Consider the following 17,875-nt stretch of genomic DNA (forward strand, 5'->3'; position numbering starts at 1 on the left):
CGAGAGAATGTCTAGCTTATAAGTCAAGCACACGTTGTTGTCGCTTCCAGCATAGTCGCGCACTTTGCTCATATTAAAACAAAATCACTAGATATGCGTAGAACTTGTCTGGACAGAAAAATATGCAAAACACCGAATAAAACTGAGAATTAGAATATATGGCGATTCCGGACTTGAAAATGCATCAAAATCTGTAGCTAGCCAAAAGGGAGATCTCTATATATACACACTGCTTATTTAGGACTTTAGAGCTGTGAAGAGAATTGGTGAACTCTTCAATATTCCCTCAAAGGCTTTCGATATGCCAATAGATAGATTGGAGATGTCGGAACCTTTGTAGGGATCTTGAAGGCTTACACCATATTTCTGAAGGAAAAGGGAACCTTCAAGTGAATTGGCGGAAGTCCTCGGTATCCCTCGGAGGCTTCCAATATTCCATCAGACATATTGGAATATTGGTTGCATCTGAGGGATACCGAAGGCTGACTCCATGGAGTTAAGGATCGTATTCCCATCAGTTTGGTCGATCATGTCGATGAAAAAACAAAGAACAACTGAACTCTAAAGTCTCAACTTTCTGGAGCTGATGTATAGGTATGTTGGGCATCAATTTTCATGGCATTGCTGCATGCGCATTCTCCTTCTTAATAACTCCACAAAGAATTCTCCTCTCGAGGACTCATTTGAGTGCTAATTGTCAACCGGCCAGCAGGTATAATTTGTTGTCTCTCTTTTTCTCTTCTCTCTCTCTATCTCCATGTCATTTGACATGCATCAATACTTGGACACATTCATAAGGTTAGCATAGTGCGTGTCCTGACTTCTAATTCTTAAAGGTCCGCTTACCCTTGTTTATTTCAATCAATCATAAATATGAAGTCTTTCAAATCACCTGAGCGATAAGAGGTGATTTGTAAATCAAGAGCACCGGTTATCGTTTAAACACTGATTTTCTTGCTTCTGGGGTCTTCGAATGATAAACATTTGGAAACACTATTAAAATCTATCCAAAGCATCGGCTCTACTCAACTTGCAGTAGGCCAACACTTAATGAGTTCATTCTTCATGCACGTGTTTCTCCTATCAGTTCATGCATTATATGTAAAACAATGAAGCCATAGAACAATTGTAAGGATTTGACCCAGAAGTCATTTCAGTAACAACTCTTCCTTTATTATATTTCTAACCAACTTGAGGCTTATGATAGATACAGTCCACACAAGCGCTTGTTTTTAAGTTCAGTCCAACCCAAGCCCAACAACTCCTAATTTACATGCCCATTTTTTATTTTTCTTTTTCATTTTGTGATTAACTTAAGCATAATTTAGTCGCGTCCATTTGGAGGTCCTGCCTTCTGTAGTTGCTGAAGTAGTTATTAGGTGGATCTTTTTAATACCAATATAACTCCTAAATTAAAAAATCGACAAATGTGCTTTGGTACTAGATGTCGCTCATTAATTCCTCTATATAGTTTGAAATGCCAATTATGAAGTTGCTAATAAAGCTATGACTCAACGTATCTGGTTTCTTTTAGACCAACTAGAGATCTCGTCAATCTTCCATGACAACATATAGGGTTAATAATCCAGAGACCTATGTTGCTAAAATCTAATAATGATTTAAATTTGCTCATGTAGGTTTACTTATAGATGAGTATACAAAATGTTCACTTTTTGAAAGGCATGTATGGAGGGATTAGGGTGGATGTCCTAAGTGTTGACAAGGTTTTAGACAGATTCAAAGAGGGTTTTAGATGCTTCGAGCGTGTTATACTTGTCAGCTATCCACTTAATCAAAACATTATATATCATCATGCTTTCTACCCAAAAAGTGTCGTGGGTTTGACATATTATACCCAGTAATTGATTAGGTGGATGAACAACCTGATCTTCGATTGCTCTACATTCCCATGAATATGTTGGATTTGCGTCCATAAAGGTCAATGCAGTAAATTGCAAAGAGGACCTATGAAGTAATGAACATGTTTGTGACAATGTCTGCTAGTTTTTCTCCTTTTGGAATCTGTCGATATCATATCCATATGAAAAAATGGTAGAAGGAGAAGCAGAGCAAGACAAGGATTCATTATTCAGCCCTAAGCGGTGCCACAGTTCAGGGTTTGCTCTTCTTGCTGCATTTTCTGGTAGGGGTTTTCAAGAAATCGCAATGAAGTTGATGATCGACCTACAAAGAGATTATCAGCTAAAGCTAAGACAAAAATTAATGTAAGGAAACATGCGAACCAGTGGAACATTAGCTGAAATGACTTTTACTACAATGTTTTTTTTTTTTTTTTTTTGGTGAAAGGTAATTGTATTGAGCTTTAATCAACATATACAAGTGAACGGCACCAAAGCTTACGCTCCAAATGAAACAAAGACATAATGAGTGGAAGGGTACCGAAAGAAAGAAAACGGAAAAGCCAACAAGGCACAATAAGCTACACGGCAACAGCCAGCTCAACCAAGGCAACAACTAGAACAAGGACCAACTAACAAAAGAAGGCAACTAGCCTGCCAAACAATGGCTACCCACGCCCAAAAAAACCCCAAGCAAGAGCGCTACCGCCCTTTACAAACCGCAACCAACGAAGTGTTCTGCGGCAGAAGCGAACCGAACCGAACCAGCAAGCTACCCACCAGCAAATCCACCACTCGCGCTACAACCCCAGCAATGAAACTCAACAGTGTCCAGCCATCCGGTAGCAAAAAACAGCGCCCCCAAGCAGGATCACTAAGGACCAGTAGGAATAGAAGAGAAAATGCAAGGATCAATCCCCAACTACATAGAAATCTCCTGTTCCTCGAGTTATCCTCAACATTTCTGAACGTTAAGGCTTTGTCCTTAACAACTTTAATGAGGTGGTTTTTCACGGCTGGAACCGCCAAATTATGGTCTCTAAATAGAATCTCATTCTTGTGCTTCCAAATAAGGTGGCAAAGAGCACCAAAAGAAAAGTGGGCAATGGAATGATAGAAATCCTTATCGGAAAGAAATTTCAAAGCCCAACGAAGATTCTCTAACCAAGCCCTGTTATGCCAAGGGAGGTTGCATCTAGCAACCCAAAAGAAGGCAAAACTGGCTGTGATGCAACAATCAAAAAACAGATGATTGATGGAATCCAAAGTCAAATTGCAAAAAGCATACAAAGCATCCCTTATCCTGCCGTACGATAAAAGCAAGGCCTGAGTGGGAAGACGGTTCTTGGTAATAAGCTAGAGATTGAACTGATATCTCGAATCCATAACATTCCTCTAGATCAACGAAGCCCAATCAACCTGAGCCTTCTTTCTTCTAATGGCAAGCCACGTTGAAGCAACCGAGAATAAATCGGAAGAGCTTCATAACGAAGTAAGACGATTCAGTACCTAAGAAAGAAAAGGAATGGGTTGCTCCCAAGACTCTAAAATTGTCTTAATGGACTGTCCAGCCGGTGAAAAAGATTAGCCACCATAACGAGCCTGGATAAACCAAAGCTATAGATCAGAGAGTCCGAGAATAAAAGATTAAGGGGGCCTCTCGGGTGCTAGTGGTCAAACCAGAAGGAGATAGAAAGGCCATCCCCTAACCTCCAGAGGAAGGAGAGTCAAAACTCGGTGCTGAGATGGAGGATTCTCTTCCAAGCCTAAGAGTAGAAAGTATGCTTTCTAACCACCCAGAAACTCTTCATTTTCAGGAAAGTCGAATGGATCTACTTGCACAACAAGGACTCCTTGTCCGTAAATAGGATCCGGATTTGCTTCAGCATCGCTGCCTTATTACAATCCCTCAATTTGCGAATGCCAAGCCCTCCTTCCTCCTTCGGAAGGCAAACGTCTTCCTAGGAAACTTTGGCTTCACCCCTTCCTAGGCCCGGGCATTTCCATAGAAACTGTCTCAAGATTTGCTCAATACGGTCCAACACTGCAACGGGGATAGTAAAAACACTTGCCCAATAAGCTTGAATTGCATGAAGTACTAACCTTATTAGCTGAAGACGACTAGCAAAGGAAAGAAAGCACTATGTCCAATATTGGACCCTGGACGTTATACGATCAACTAGGGAAACACAGTCCATCTTGTCGAGCCGATAGGAAATAATAGGAACTCCCAAATAATGCACCGGCAATTTCCCTTCAATGAAACCAAGGACAAGAAGAATCTCACTCCGTAACTCAGCTGACCCTCCAGCAATAAAGATCTCACTTTTATTGCTGTTTGGCTTCAGTCCACTCCAAGCGGAGAAGGTATCCAAACCTTCCTTTAAGAGAGAGATCGATACCAAATCAGCTCCATTAAACAGGAAGACATTGTTCGCAAAGAACAAGTGAGATAAACTCAAAACCTTGCATCTCCAGAAAAACTTGAATCCCGGTTGCCTAGCACGAGCACTAAGGATCCCAGAGAAGACCTCCATAACCAAAGTGAAAATATATGGAGAGATGTGATCCCCTTGACGAAGGTCTCTGCCACTAGGGAAAAACCCATGAAGTTCTCCATTCAAAAAAATAGAAAATGGAGAGCGTAGCTTTCTTCTTGGACAAGGATAGCTCTTTGATCCCATTCCATCCAATCAAGGAGAGTGTTGTGAAGAATCTAGCTGCTAGGGGTGGAGGTATGCACCAAGAAGAGTGATCACCGATCACTGATTGATCATCAGTGGAAGTGAGAGCCATGTGCACTGCTTGAGCCATGTGCACTGCTTCTTTTCGCTTGAACATTTATTGTTAAAGGAATGTGACGACTGGTGAGTATTCAGGGGAAATCAGAGCACCATTGACAGTCACCAATAAGACTAAGACACCTTGGTGATGGTAATTGGGGAGGTGGGTTACGGAAGCTTCGTTTGGACTATGGAATTCTCGGACCTAAAGCGTGATATTAACATCAATGGTAATTCTCAAATATTAAAGAATAGAATGTGATACCATGAGATTGAACACAATAGACATAAAGACGATAGAAAATGGATTCTCAATTCTATCATCTGACACAGTCTTGAACTCCACCACAACAAATATGACCATTACAAAGGTAGTACTAGTTTCACACTGAATTCAAAAGCTGCAACCTTTTCCTTTCGGTTGGATTTTTGCAATAAGTGTGAGTGTGTATTTGTGTACGTGGAATATAGCAAAGGAGCAAGGGAATGGAGGAAGGGACAAAGGAAAGTGGAAAGGATATACTATTCAAGTACTAGTGTGGTACAAAAGTTTAGGAGGAGCTCTCTTAGGCCCTTTTTATTTAGTCAAAACTTAATCCCTATTTGGTAACTATTTTATTTCTTTATTTTTCTATTCTACATAAATCCGTTAGGTAACATGAGCTAATTTTATTCCCTAGAACAGATCAGTGGCTGAGAATAGGTTTAGAATATAAATAAAAAGTAGAAAAAACTTACTTCTTTATTCTGGGAAATAATTTCTAAAAAAGCTTTGCAAGCATAGCAATCTTTAGGCTATTGTGAAAATAACAGTTTGTTGTGAGTCATATATTTTTAAAAGAATGGATCCCATATCAATTTATAATTGTTTATTATTTAGTTTATTATTTGCTATCCTTATATTAGATTTCAAACCATCATCCAATCATTTCTCTTTCTAAAATAAGGTCATTTTCTTTTCTTTTTTCATTTCTTCTTCTTCCTCCTCTTGCCAGTACTTGGGCCTCGACGATGACCAGGCGGTGACTCGCCAGAGACGAGGGCCCATGACTAGCTAGAGGAGGAAGCATAATGGAGGAAAAAAAGAAAATAAAAAATCCAAAAAAATTAGAAAAATCTTGAAAAATTACAAAAAAACAAAAAAAAAAATAGTGGTTGTACCAAACACATTTTTATTATTTTTTTATTCCATAAATAGAAATTTTGTGTAATTATCAAAATCATTTTTCTGCTCAAAAATTCTTTCGAGGAATAGAAATAAAAAAAATATTTTGAGCTAAAATTATTATCAGGTACAAAAATGTCACCAAACTCAACCTTAGTTTCTAGTTGATGTAGACTATAGGTTGACAAGTTGAGGTGTATTTTCAACTTGCAAGTTGTTTTTTGTATGTTACTGCTGGACGTTCCTCAATGACTTCAAGATTCCCACAGCAAATATTAACCGACTTCCCTTGCTCCTGCTTGTTGCATTTCTTTGTTCCCGACTTGGCAAATTATTTCTGCCAACTTTCTCCTTGGTTAAGCATACTTCCTCCCTAAGCATGTGTAGGGTAGTCTGTTCAAGGACTTCCCAAAAATGGATCACCTTTTAGCACTTTCTTTCTTTCATTTTTCTCTCTTTTCGTTTATGCCAAGCTGGTTTTCTTCCGTTTGTCACACCCGCACAAGACGTTGGTCCTCCCAAACATCTCAAGTTCATCGACAACAGTGTTCTTTCCTACGTAAATTTTTAAATCAAATTCTGTAAAACGTCTAGCCTTGTTACCAATATCGAACATTTGGCGTTCTCGCTACTCTGGCTCTCCAAGTATGTTTGTTTCACCCTCGGTATCGCCTCCAGTCTAGCAGAAGGCACATCGATTGCATTGGGCCCGCTGATTCTCGTTGCTCTGTACAACGGCCTCACCCATGCCCTTTTGGCTATGCAGCCAAAAGGGTCCGGTCCCTTTTTTGGCTTCTTTTGGTCTCTTCAGGCTTGAATGCTTTATGTCTCCTATCCCTTTTCTCTGATCAAGTCCGTGTCTTGCTTCAATACGATGAATTGAATCTTCAGCCTCACTTTCCTGATTCTGTCGGATGCCGATTGTTGAATCGTTCTTTACTTGTTCCAAGTGGCGTTTCCCCGTTCAAGCAATTTCTTCGAATGTTGTGGATCAATGTGGTCACCCCCATTGACTTCCCATTGAGATTATCAAAGAAAGGAAGATTATATCTTTGATTTGAGGTATACTCTCTGTAGTACTAGGCGATTTGGACGGATTTAGGTTGTGCTTATGCCAATTCCTTATTCATTGGATTTCCCTTAGATGTCAAAGCATAAGTACAAGCCAACTGACAACAAGCCTTATAATTGTTGCTTTTAGATCACCAGACTGATTCATGCTTGATATTCTCTTTATGAGTTTAAACTCAAATCTCATTGTACATGTTGCATTTTTCCACCCAAAGAGAGAAAAATACAAGGTTTAGGGTTACTGCTCAAAAGTAGTCCAAATAGTTCATCAAAATGATTATTCAAATGAAAGTACCAAATGTCACAACAAATGGTCCATCAATTAAGAGCACAAAACCTGTGTGTTTTTAGGAGGCACCACTAGCTATTTTCGGAGTTGATCAAAAACCAATCGAAACATAGGAGTTTTGTCTTGATTTTCACGTAACCAGAGAATAGCCAGGCTAACTTTCCTAGTAGTGCATTTTTGATACCACTGACTTGAAAGATTGTTTATTTAAGTGGTCATGCAATCTTGATTATCACTTATAAATTTAAAGGTATTATAGCCACTGAGTGATCATGCAAAGTCCTTGGAAGGTTTATTATGGCCCTAAACCATCTCTGACCGGTCTACAAAGGAAATTGACAAACAAGTTATTGAAGTGCAATGTGGTAATAAAACAAATAAGTAGTGAGAGTGCAAGCATTAAGCACACACGTATTCAAAAGGCTCAAAGTAAGGTACAAGAAAGAAAACCCGATACTCGTTGGGCAAATACAATACATGGCCTCGTTTGGAAGCTTGGGATAAGAACCCCATAAGCTTGAAATTAGAGACTAAATTCTATATAAGATAAGCCTATTTACTTACTATTTGGCGAACAAACAAGCAATCAATCAACCCAATCACCTCCTAATCAAACGAGGGATTAATTAAAAGCAATGATTATTAAACCAACCTTGTATTCGCAAAGCAGTAGTCTAGCATCATTAACTCCTAATTAGAATTCTAATTCCCCGCCTAAGCTAACCGCAAATAGCATGCACACACGAATAAGGGCAATTAAACATTTCAATTTAAGCACAGAAGTCAACCGGCGACTAAGCAATTAAAGGCATGAATCAGACTAAGAAAACAAGAAGTAGCATTTTCTTAACCCATTTTCTGAATTTTTATTTTCGAAAATTTATATATATATATATATATATATATATATATATATAAATAATAATAATAATAATAATAATAATAATAATAATAATAATAATAATAATAATAATAATAATAATAATAATAATAACAACAATAATGATGATGATGATGATGATAATCATGAATTGATTGCTGAATGCTATCTCCATTTGGGGGATAATTACCAAAAAAAGTCCTAAATATGTTATCAATTTAGTTCTAAATCCTTCAATTATGTCAATTGATTTCATCTAGTCAATTTCAGAAGGAAATTGTGGACGTAGACATCGACATCTGCCAATTCAGTTTTAAATATTTTAATTATGTCAATTGATTCTATCTAGCCAATTTTGGCAGGAAATCATGGATGTAGACGTTGGCCATCCACCATCTTAATGACGTGGACATTTCTAATAATATTTTGAATTTCTTAATAATAATAATAATAGTATTTTTTTTTTTTTCCTTACTTTTTTTTTTTTTTTAGGGAGAGGCCAACCCTTGTTGGCCATAAGCATGGCTCACGAGCCCTTGTTGTGGCTAGCTAGGGCATGGCGGCCCCGCCTGATGCATGCGCTAGTCATATCAAGGGCACCATAGCCCTTACCCCAAACCGATAAGGGCCAGGACGCCCACACCCTTGTGGCCGGCAAGGGTTGGACGACGCCTCTTTCTGACCTTCACTCTAAAAAAAAAAAGAGAAGATAATAATATTAAAAATGATTCACATCAGCAAAAGCTATCCCACGTAAGACAATCGATGTCTGTGTTAGTGATTTTCAGCTAAAATTAGCCAAATGAATTCAATTGGTAAAATGTGAAAAATTGTTTATGGCTTAATTGGCACAATTGAAAAGTTTAGAATTGAATTGATACAAGTGCAATCAATTTATAACTTTTTTGGTGATTTCCCCATTTGAGCATTTGTGGCTTTTCCAAGTCGTAAATCTTAATTATTTCTTATCATCTCCGCTAAATAATGGACATGATCAGATATGAAAAATCCACTTTAAAAAAATCCATGAATTCCATACCTATTTTGGGCTTATAATAGCTACAAATCTAGAGTAACTAAATGTAGCTTATACGTCTTCATATATATTTCCCCGCAATATATGTTGTCCTTGTTACAAAAGGCAGGAGGGACGAACAATGAATCGATGCTATAAAAGTCCAAATGCAGTGAAGATAGACGCCTTATACGCAGGCTACTACACACGCGCCTGACAGCAGATCATTGTATAGAATGAAGGATCTTTACAACTGGTCTGGCCTAGCACTTATTCGAAGCTTGCTTGTAGCTATATTTAACGAAAAAAGCTAGGGGAAAAGCCCCAAGAAAGCCAAGCCGCGAATGCTGAGGTTCTCTCTTGACTACAGAAAAAGCAGAAGAGCATATGCACTATCCAACTGAAGCACTTCTTGTACTACGCATTTATCTTATCATCCTCAAGACTCGGACTTCGTCGAAGATGAACTATTTGGGTTCTGCAAGGAAGCAGTTGAGGCATTACTCTTCGTCTGGGAATTCTGGTTCGATGATGATGACTCAGTGAAGAAAACTACATGCTCCTGATTATCAAGAAGCAGTTGAAGGGCTCTCGGTATCCTGGGCAGGTTCACATCCAACACCCCCTCGAGTATTTGAACAACCTGCCCCATCGATGGCCTGTGAGTTTCCTCATCTTGAACACACCAGCAAGCAACTCTGCATATCCTAGTTAGCTCTTCAGTATGAGCGTTTGTCTCCAAGTTTGGGTCCAAAAGATCAAGCAGGTCACCTCCTTCAGCTATCTTACTAGCAGCCCATGTTGGGAAGAACTTGACGGCCCCATTTTCCGATAGCTCTGAGTTCCTCCTTCCTGACACAAACTCAAAAAGCATCATTCCATAGCTATAAACATCAGCTTTTGCTGTTATGGCCACTCCAGAGATCCACTCTGGCGCAAGATACCCTCTTGTGCCTCTCATGGTAGTCAATACCCTGCTGAAATCTCGGCCAACAAGCTTTGCCAGGCCAAAATCTGCCACTTTTGGACAGAATTCAGCATCTAGAAGGATGTTCTCTGGCTTGATGTCGCAATGTATGATGCAGTCTCTACACTTTTCATGGAGATAAGCCAGACCTCGAGCTGTTCCCAAAGCAATTTGGTACCTTGTTTTCCAATCCAAGGTCTTCGAGTCCTTTCTATGAAAGAGATGATAGTCTAAGGAACCATTTGGCATGAAATCGTAGGCCAACAGCCTTTTTTCACCCTCAGAGCAAAACCCGCGGAGCCTAACAAGATTCACATGCTGGATGGTGCCGATTGTGCTTACTTCTGTTCGGAATTGCTTCTCTCCTTGGCTTATGCTTTCAAGCTTCTTGACTGCTATGTGACTTGAATCAGGTAATGTTCCTCTGAAAACTGAACCAAACCCACCCCCACCCAACTTCTCTGAGAAATTCTTTGTTGCTACTTGCAAGTCCCGGTATGCAAAAACTATCAGCGAACCCTCCATTGTCTTTGTTTTTACGGTTGCCCTTCTCCTCCATCTCCAAACGCCAAACAAGACAATGGCTAATATCGCTACTGCGGAGCTAACAGATCCTGCAATTATCGCAATTACATTGCTCTTCTTGCTCGTATCCTGAACGTCAGAAGCGGCACGCCTGAGATAGAAGCTTTTTCCATTGGTGTCACTTTGTGAGAGCTGTTGTGCATTGACGAGATCCCCAATCCAGATTGAGCAGGCATTATTCTCGAAAGCATAAGCCGTGCAAGAGCAATTTCTCAAACAAGCAGCTCGGCATTCTGTATCGCTCTCGACATCTGAAGATTGGTGATCATCAGGCAATTTCATGTTAGAACTAAGCGAGAAATGGTCTCTCTCCGCATTTGAAGCATTTTCCTCACAATTCAAGTCTAAATTCCTCTTGCAACCGCCAGACCAATCGCTCAGATTCCAATCCCTCATAGACGTGGTGCTAAACCCAGGCAAGCAGCTGCAGAAATTGATGGTATTCTCGCTGCAAACACCGAAAGGCCCACAAAGTCCATACACCTCACATTGTTGCCGGGGCTGCGACCAGAACAAGTTCCACAACTGGGAAGAAGGCAACCAGGAATACTGCTTGATCTGCCCAGAAAAATCAATCACAAGCCTTGATGTGGTGTTGGCGGAGCTTTTGACTGAATAGGTGAAGTAGCTCTCGTTCTCATTGTCCACATATTTGAAATCGTAAATATAGTTCAATCTCATTTCAGGGATCAAAGAGAAAATTTTCATCTGATTGTCCCACGCCCCACTAGTCCAGTATTGCTTAGACTCATTCCACCATATGTAGTACTCACCGTCACTGGATGGCTGGAGATGGAGAGAGAACAAACCTGTCGAAGGGTCCTCGGCGTTCTTCCATGATGTCAAGTGCTGACTCGTGTTTTTGCGCTTGTCGATCCCTAATTTGGCACCGGGAAGCCACGTGTGCGTCAGGTGATCAAAGCTCTGCCACAGAGTCACGGAAGAATTCGGCGCCGCTTTGAGAGCGAAGTTGCCGTCGTCCTCAAGAACCGCCACCATGGAGCTCGATCCAGATGAAGAAGCAGTCAGATTCGTGGACCAAACGGGGACTTCGGAGTTGTTAACAATCACAAGATTGCCACCCAAGACCTTCAGTTCAGTGGAGTGCCTGTCAGTGATGGGGTTGTCTCGGTTGGCAACCCAGACGACGGTTTGCACGCTGATTTTGTTATACCAGATGCCTATGTAAGAGTACGTGGAGTTACCCGGCGAGAAGAAGCCAAGCGTAAAGTTGCCACCCAAGGAGGTTAAGGTTTGATTACCAGATAGAGACCGATTTGCATCGAGCGTGTCTGTGCCAAGACAGAGGTGGGTGCATAGAGATGAGCAAAGCAAGAAAATTGGGAGTATGAACGACCACGGACTACTGTTTTTGCTATCCATGGCTGTACCATATAGGGTTCGAGCGGACAGGTGTAGAAACAAGATACACGGGGAAGTATATATACCCGTTTGTGCTGAGCGAGGGTGAGGTAAGAGATCTCAAAGAAGAACGGGTCAAGAAACGCGCAAAGTATCGTGTGGAAGCTTCAATCGAGACTAGTGCATTATCATCAAGTAAGTAGGTAGAAGCATTTAAGTAGGCATCGTACCAATGAATAAGGACGGGCATATGCCAGAGTGAAGAAGACGCTAGTGGTGCAACTTGGACATGTGATCGAGCAAGACTTAAGACATAGGCAGACCAAGACATTGATGAAGCAAGAGCACAGTTTTACCTACTCTAGTCAACAAGAAAGGAAGAAAACCAAGTGTCAAAGTCATTGATACATTAAAAAGCTAAACTAACAAGATCTGATTTTCATAAAGCCTGGTCCAATATTTATATGGTCCCTACTCTTGTCTAAGCTAGTCTCGGGTCAAGAAACGCGCAAAGTATTGTGTGGAAACTTCAACCGAGACTAGTGCATTATTATCGAGTAAGTTGGTAGAAGCATTTAAGTAGGCATCGTACCAGTGAACAAGGACAGGCATATGCCAGAGTGAAGAAGACGCTAGTGGTGCAACTTGGACGTGTGATCGAGCAAGACTTAAGACATAGGCAGACCAGGACATTGATGAAGCAAGAGCACAGTTTTACCAGCTCCAGTCAACAAGAAAGGAAGAAAACAAAGTGTCAAAGTCATCGATACATTGAAAAGCTGGACTAACAAGATTTGATTTTCATGAAGCATGGTCCAATATTCTTATGGTCCCTATTCTTGTCTAAGCTAGTCTCAGGTCAAGAAACGCGCAAAGTATCGTGTGGAAACTTCAACTGAGACTAGTGCATTATTATCGAGTAAGTTGGTAGAAGCATTTAAGTAAACATCGTACCAATGAACAAGAATGGGCATATGCCAGAGTGAAGAAGACGCTAGTGGTGCAACTTGGACATGTCATCAAGCAAGAATTAAAACATAGGCAAACCAGGACATTGATGAAGCAGGAACCTATGTTGCATGGACACATTACATGTGTCTCCGTGTCGTGTCTAACACGTGTCGAAGCGTGTCAGACACGTCAACACGCTCGGACACGTGTGGGGTCTTTTTAATTTAATTGAAAGGGGTTTGGGGCGGGGGGGCTTTTTATTTAATCGAAGGGGCTTTTGATTTAATTGAAAAATTTGTTAAATAAAATTAAAAAATAATTTCGAAAAATAAAAGTATTGCATGTTGAATGATTAGTGTAAATTCATTGTTGGTTTTTTAATTAATTATTTATTTATAAATTTAAATCAAATTAATTAAAAATAAAAATATTCATTTAATATATAACGTGTCCTAGCGTGTTGGAATTTTCTATTTTTGAAAATTGATGTGTCGCGTATCTGTGTCGCGTGTCGGTGCAACCTAAGCAGGAACACAGTTTTACCAGCTCCAGTCAACAAGAAAGGAAGAAAACCAAGTGTCAAAGTCATTGATACAACAAGATTTGATTTTCATGAAGCATGGTCCAAAATCCTTATGGTCCCTATAGTCTCAAGGTAAGTTCAACAAAATGTGCTCGTGCCACGCTGAGCTGACCTATTCATCAAGGGACTAAGCTCTAGATTAACGCATTGATTTATTCCCCCAATTCATTTATATGTAACATCATGGTTGCATGCCTTTATCAGATAAACCTTATAGATTGTGTCCTAGCCACAGATGATGGAGTGAAGAGACCTCTCAGATTAGACTCGAAGCAATTGTTACTTGGCACTGTGTCCATTATAGTCTTTTAGGCTATGTTTGATAATCGGGATAAAATTCATGATAGGATAAAATTTATCATATCCTACATTTGGTACCTACTCAAGACATGATAAAATCGAATATAAGGGAGATATAAACCGGATAAAATTATTCTATAAGAGAAGTGAGATAAGGGTGGATAGGATTTATGATATTCATAATAAGAAAGTTATTTTTCTTCAATAACAAACTTCTTAAATTAGCAAAATTGAAATTATATTTCAATATAAATAATTTTTGAATTCTAATATAAGAAATTCAAAATAAAAAAGTAAAAATTTAGTTATTTTAATTTAATCTTATTTTTATTTATATATTCAAATTTAATTCTACTTTATAATATAAATTCAATATATAAATATCAATATAAATTCATATTTATTACATATTTTAGATATTTTAGTATTTTAGGTATATTAGTATAGTTTACTATTTAATAAAATTTTATTATAGAATGATGGAAGGGGAAGAAAGAAATAAAAAAAAACATTAATTAAAAAAAGAGAGAAAAATAAAATTTAAAAAAATAAAGATAAAGTAGTTGAAAGTGTTGCGAGAGATTTTTACTATCTCCGTTTGTAAATTTTTTTTACTCTTTTTATTAATATACCGTTTATACCAAACAATGTAAATGATAAGACATGAATATATTTGACTTTATTGATGAAATCACCAAATAGTGAATATGATATAATAAAATCCCTGGATTTTATACCCTATTCTATAAAGTCCTATCTTGATTAGAAATCCAAGTGACCAAACATACTGTTTTATTAATTCCTATACATATGCAACTTTCTTTATAGGATTAGATTCAACAGTGACCCTTATATTCTTGCCGAAAATCAAAATCTTCCTCTACTTTATTCTAAAGCATCTCCCTACTATTTAGAAGTGTCTCAATTAATCTTTCTATTATACTGTTTCTCATGCCATTCAAATTTCATGAACAAGATGCTATAATACATGTGTTGTGCTATACTCCACTCATATAATTATGTGGCAAAAAATAGGTGTTACGTTAGACAATAAACTTTAAAAAAAAAAAAAAAAAAAAAACTCAATTGAGAGAAATCCATTATGGCCACCATAACTGCGAGCTCTCCAACTCTAAGCTAGCGGCGACCATGGCCATTCAAGCTCAAGCTTGCAAATAGCCATGGCTGAGAAATCTATTTGAAACACGAGCCTTGAGCCCTAGCCACTTGATCTTTGAGCTCACAGAATGGCTACATGAGCTTTGCGCTTCCAGCAGCCATGTTTGCTTGAGTTTTGAGCCATGAAGCTCACGGGAATCTAAGTAGTATTGATTCCGACACATGACATATGACACAACACGACATAACATGGCTACAAGTTATTTATAAAAATATAGAGAATTCCAATATGTTGAGACACGTTATATATTAATATATATCTTTATATATACATAACAAATTATCATCTTTATGATTATTTTAATTCAATTAATTTTTTTCTAATTCAAAAATAAATAAATAATGAAAAAAAAAGTCTAGAATGAATTTACACTAAAAACATTAATTCACCATTTGTTAATATCATTCATTATTTCAATTTTACAAATTCAACTCCGTTCCATTGATCCATAAAACTTGAAGAAAAGACTTGCATGTCAAAGTGCGTTGGAAAAGAAGAAAAAAAAAACTTGGGGGTAAATTGCGTGTCATGAGAAATGAGAGTTAGAAGATAAGAGAAAACTAGATTTTTCCTCTTTTCCCATTTGTTATTTTTATTATTATTATTATTTTTATATATTTATATTTTGATTCATCATTTATTGAAATTTCTTAAAATTGACCTCTTACGTGTTGAACTCACATGTCGGAATTCCAAATTCACATATCAAAGAGTGTTGGGAGAGTTGATCAGGTGTCGAATTTTTAACATATGTTGACTGAGTGTCGGAAAGTGTTGAAGAGTGTTGGTGAGTGCGTTGTGTTCAACACGATATGAAGGCTCCTCGAAAGTATTGGCACTTCCTAGACAGCAATAGCCACTCAATTGATAATTTATGAATGGGTACGGATAATAGTTTTTGGAGTTCCGAACACTCGGAGTGTCGAAACTTGGCACGAGGGATACTTAAGTTCTAAAAGTTAAGAAAATAACACTTAAGTGCTGAAATCGGAGCAAAATGAATCGCTTAAGTGCCAACAACGACAAAATCTAGTCAAAATGCATATGTCGCGTTTTTTCCGACGAAGCAAGTGCAAATGACTTCGTTTTGCACGCTAACATGTCTAAATAAGTGCAAAAACGATGTCATTTTATTGACGTTGCCAGATAATTAATAAAATTAAATTTTAAACTAAATATATTTATTTTTTAAAATAAATAAATAAAAATAAAAAGAAGATGAGCAGTTGCGGGCGTCTAAGGGCTCAACCCTCACCGTTACTTCCCCGCCATTGTCGTGAAGGGCCGGCAACAATGGGGGAAGCCTAATGACCTTAGCTGACTGGCGGCAAGGACCTACGAGCCCTTGCTCAAATTTGGGGTAAGGGTCACGGCTCTCCTTTAAATTTGGCGAGGGTCGCCGGCCCTCGCTTAGTCAAGTCAAGGGCCACCACTCGCTAGGGGGTTGCCTTGGCCAACAACAGCCCTTGGCGTGGCTTGGCGAAGGTCGGTGACCCTCGCTGGATTTAGGGAGGGCCATGACTCTTGCTCCAAATTTGGGCGAGGGCTCGCAAGCTCTCCCCATTGGTTAGTCAAGGTTGCTAGCCCCTAGCCAAGGCCCGGCGACCCTAGCTGATCCCTCCCCCCCAGTCACTAGCCCTTTTCTGGTGATGGCGGGGAGGCGGCGACGAGAGCTAAGCCCTCAGTCGCTTGCAATTGCTCATCTTCTTCCTCTCTCTCTCTCTCTCTTTTTTGTTTTTAAATTTGGTTTTAAATTTAATTTAATTAACATTTATATTAAAATTCAAATTTGCACCAAAATGACGTCGTTTTAGCACTTCTTTACTTAGTCAACTCTTCGCCAATCCACGTAGGCGAGCAATACTAATAAAAAAATTGCCACATAGGATTTGGCAGAGTTCACTAAACTTGATACTCAAATGTTCCATTTTTAAAAAATAGTTGCACTTAAATGTTTTTTTTTATAACTTTTGGCGCTTAAGGTCCCTTTGTGTCAAGTTTTGACACTTGAGTATTCTTTAGAGATGGTTTTTGTATTGCTATGGGCATTAGATTTTGTGGGTGCCAAATGACATGACAGTACATGTTCGGCACATCTCCCCATGGAAAACCCACTTGATCGACAGCTCTTGAGATTATTAGCCTCTCTTCATTGGTCATTCCAAATCTACTTTGGAAGGTATGTGATATTATCGAATCACAACAATAATTCATGATTTTTGAATGCTTTGGATGTATCGAGTTCATCCAAAAAATAAATAAGCAACTAATAATTTTTACAGCACATTGATACATGCTATTCTTAAATGCCTTGCGTATAATATTGAAATAAAAAAAAAAGTTCACATAAGCCACCAGCATCGAAGCTTTTGTAATACATGGTTCATGAACTCTCATGCGGCAATTTTGGAACATATTCAATCTTTTGCTGGTCTAGAAGTATTACAAACACATTCCCCCATCAGTGTCCATGCCTAAATAAGAGAAAGAATTGTTTGCCCTACTCTAAGCACTGATTAACTCAAGCAGCAGTAGTTGCCTAATTATAACAGTAGCTGCTGTCTAAGGTAAAACCAAAGTCAAACCATGTTTCCCTCCTAAGATTCAAAGTTCTTCTCAGCAATTTCTCCCTTTATACTTTCTAGATGAAAGCAAACTAGATATCATTGATCAATAAGTCTGTTGGTGGTGCGGCTCACTCGGAAACCCTTCTAGAGTCCTGCGCTAATAGGTAATTAGGTCTTAAAATGAACATCCAGGACACAATAGCCTCACCATAGAGCCGAAATTAATGAAGCAGGCTCGATAGTTTAATGGAAAATCTGTGCAACAGATGGCCAAACCGGTACAATCTCGAGGTTGGTATCCCCTTAACCTAGTCTAAT

General features: G+C 38.8%; 1 protein-coding gene across 1 annotated transcript; it reads right to left on the reverse strand.

Moving 5' to 3' along the window:
• Positions 1-9,124: 9,124 nt before the first annotated feature.
• On the reverse strand, positions 9,125-12,064 carry LOC104449436 (G-type lectin S-receptor-like serine/threonine-protein kinase At2g19130). Its single transcript, XM_010063595.3, has one exon. It carries the CDS (start codon positions 11,995-11,997, stop codon positions 9,502-9,504), a length of 2,496 nt encoding a protein of 831 aa, XP_010061897.2. The 5' UTR covers positions 11,998-12,064; the 3' UTR covers positions 9,125-9,501.
• Positions 12,065-17,875: the final 5,811 nt, after the last annotated feature.

The sequence above is a fragment of the Eucalyptus grandis genome, chromosome 6, assembly GCF_016545825.1.
Source record: "Eucalyptus grandis isolate ANBG69807.140 chromosome 6, ASM1654582v1, whole genome shotgun sequence".
Taxonomy (NCBI): Eukaryota; Viridiplantae; Streptophyta; class Magnoliopsida; order Myrtales; family Myrtaceae; genus Eucalyptus; species Eucalyptus grandis.

What these genes read in the sequence shown, in the direction of transcription:
- LOC104449436 (XM_010063595.3), bottom strand. Translation starts at nt 11,997, where the DNA reads ATGGATAGCAAAAACAGTAGTCCGTGGTCGTTCATACTCCCAATTTTC.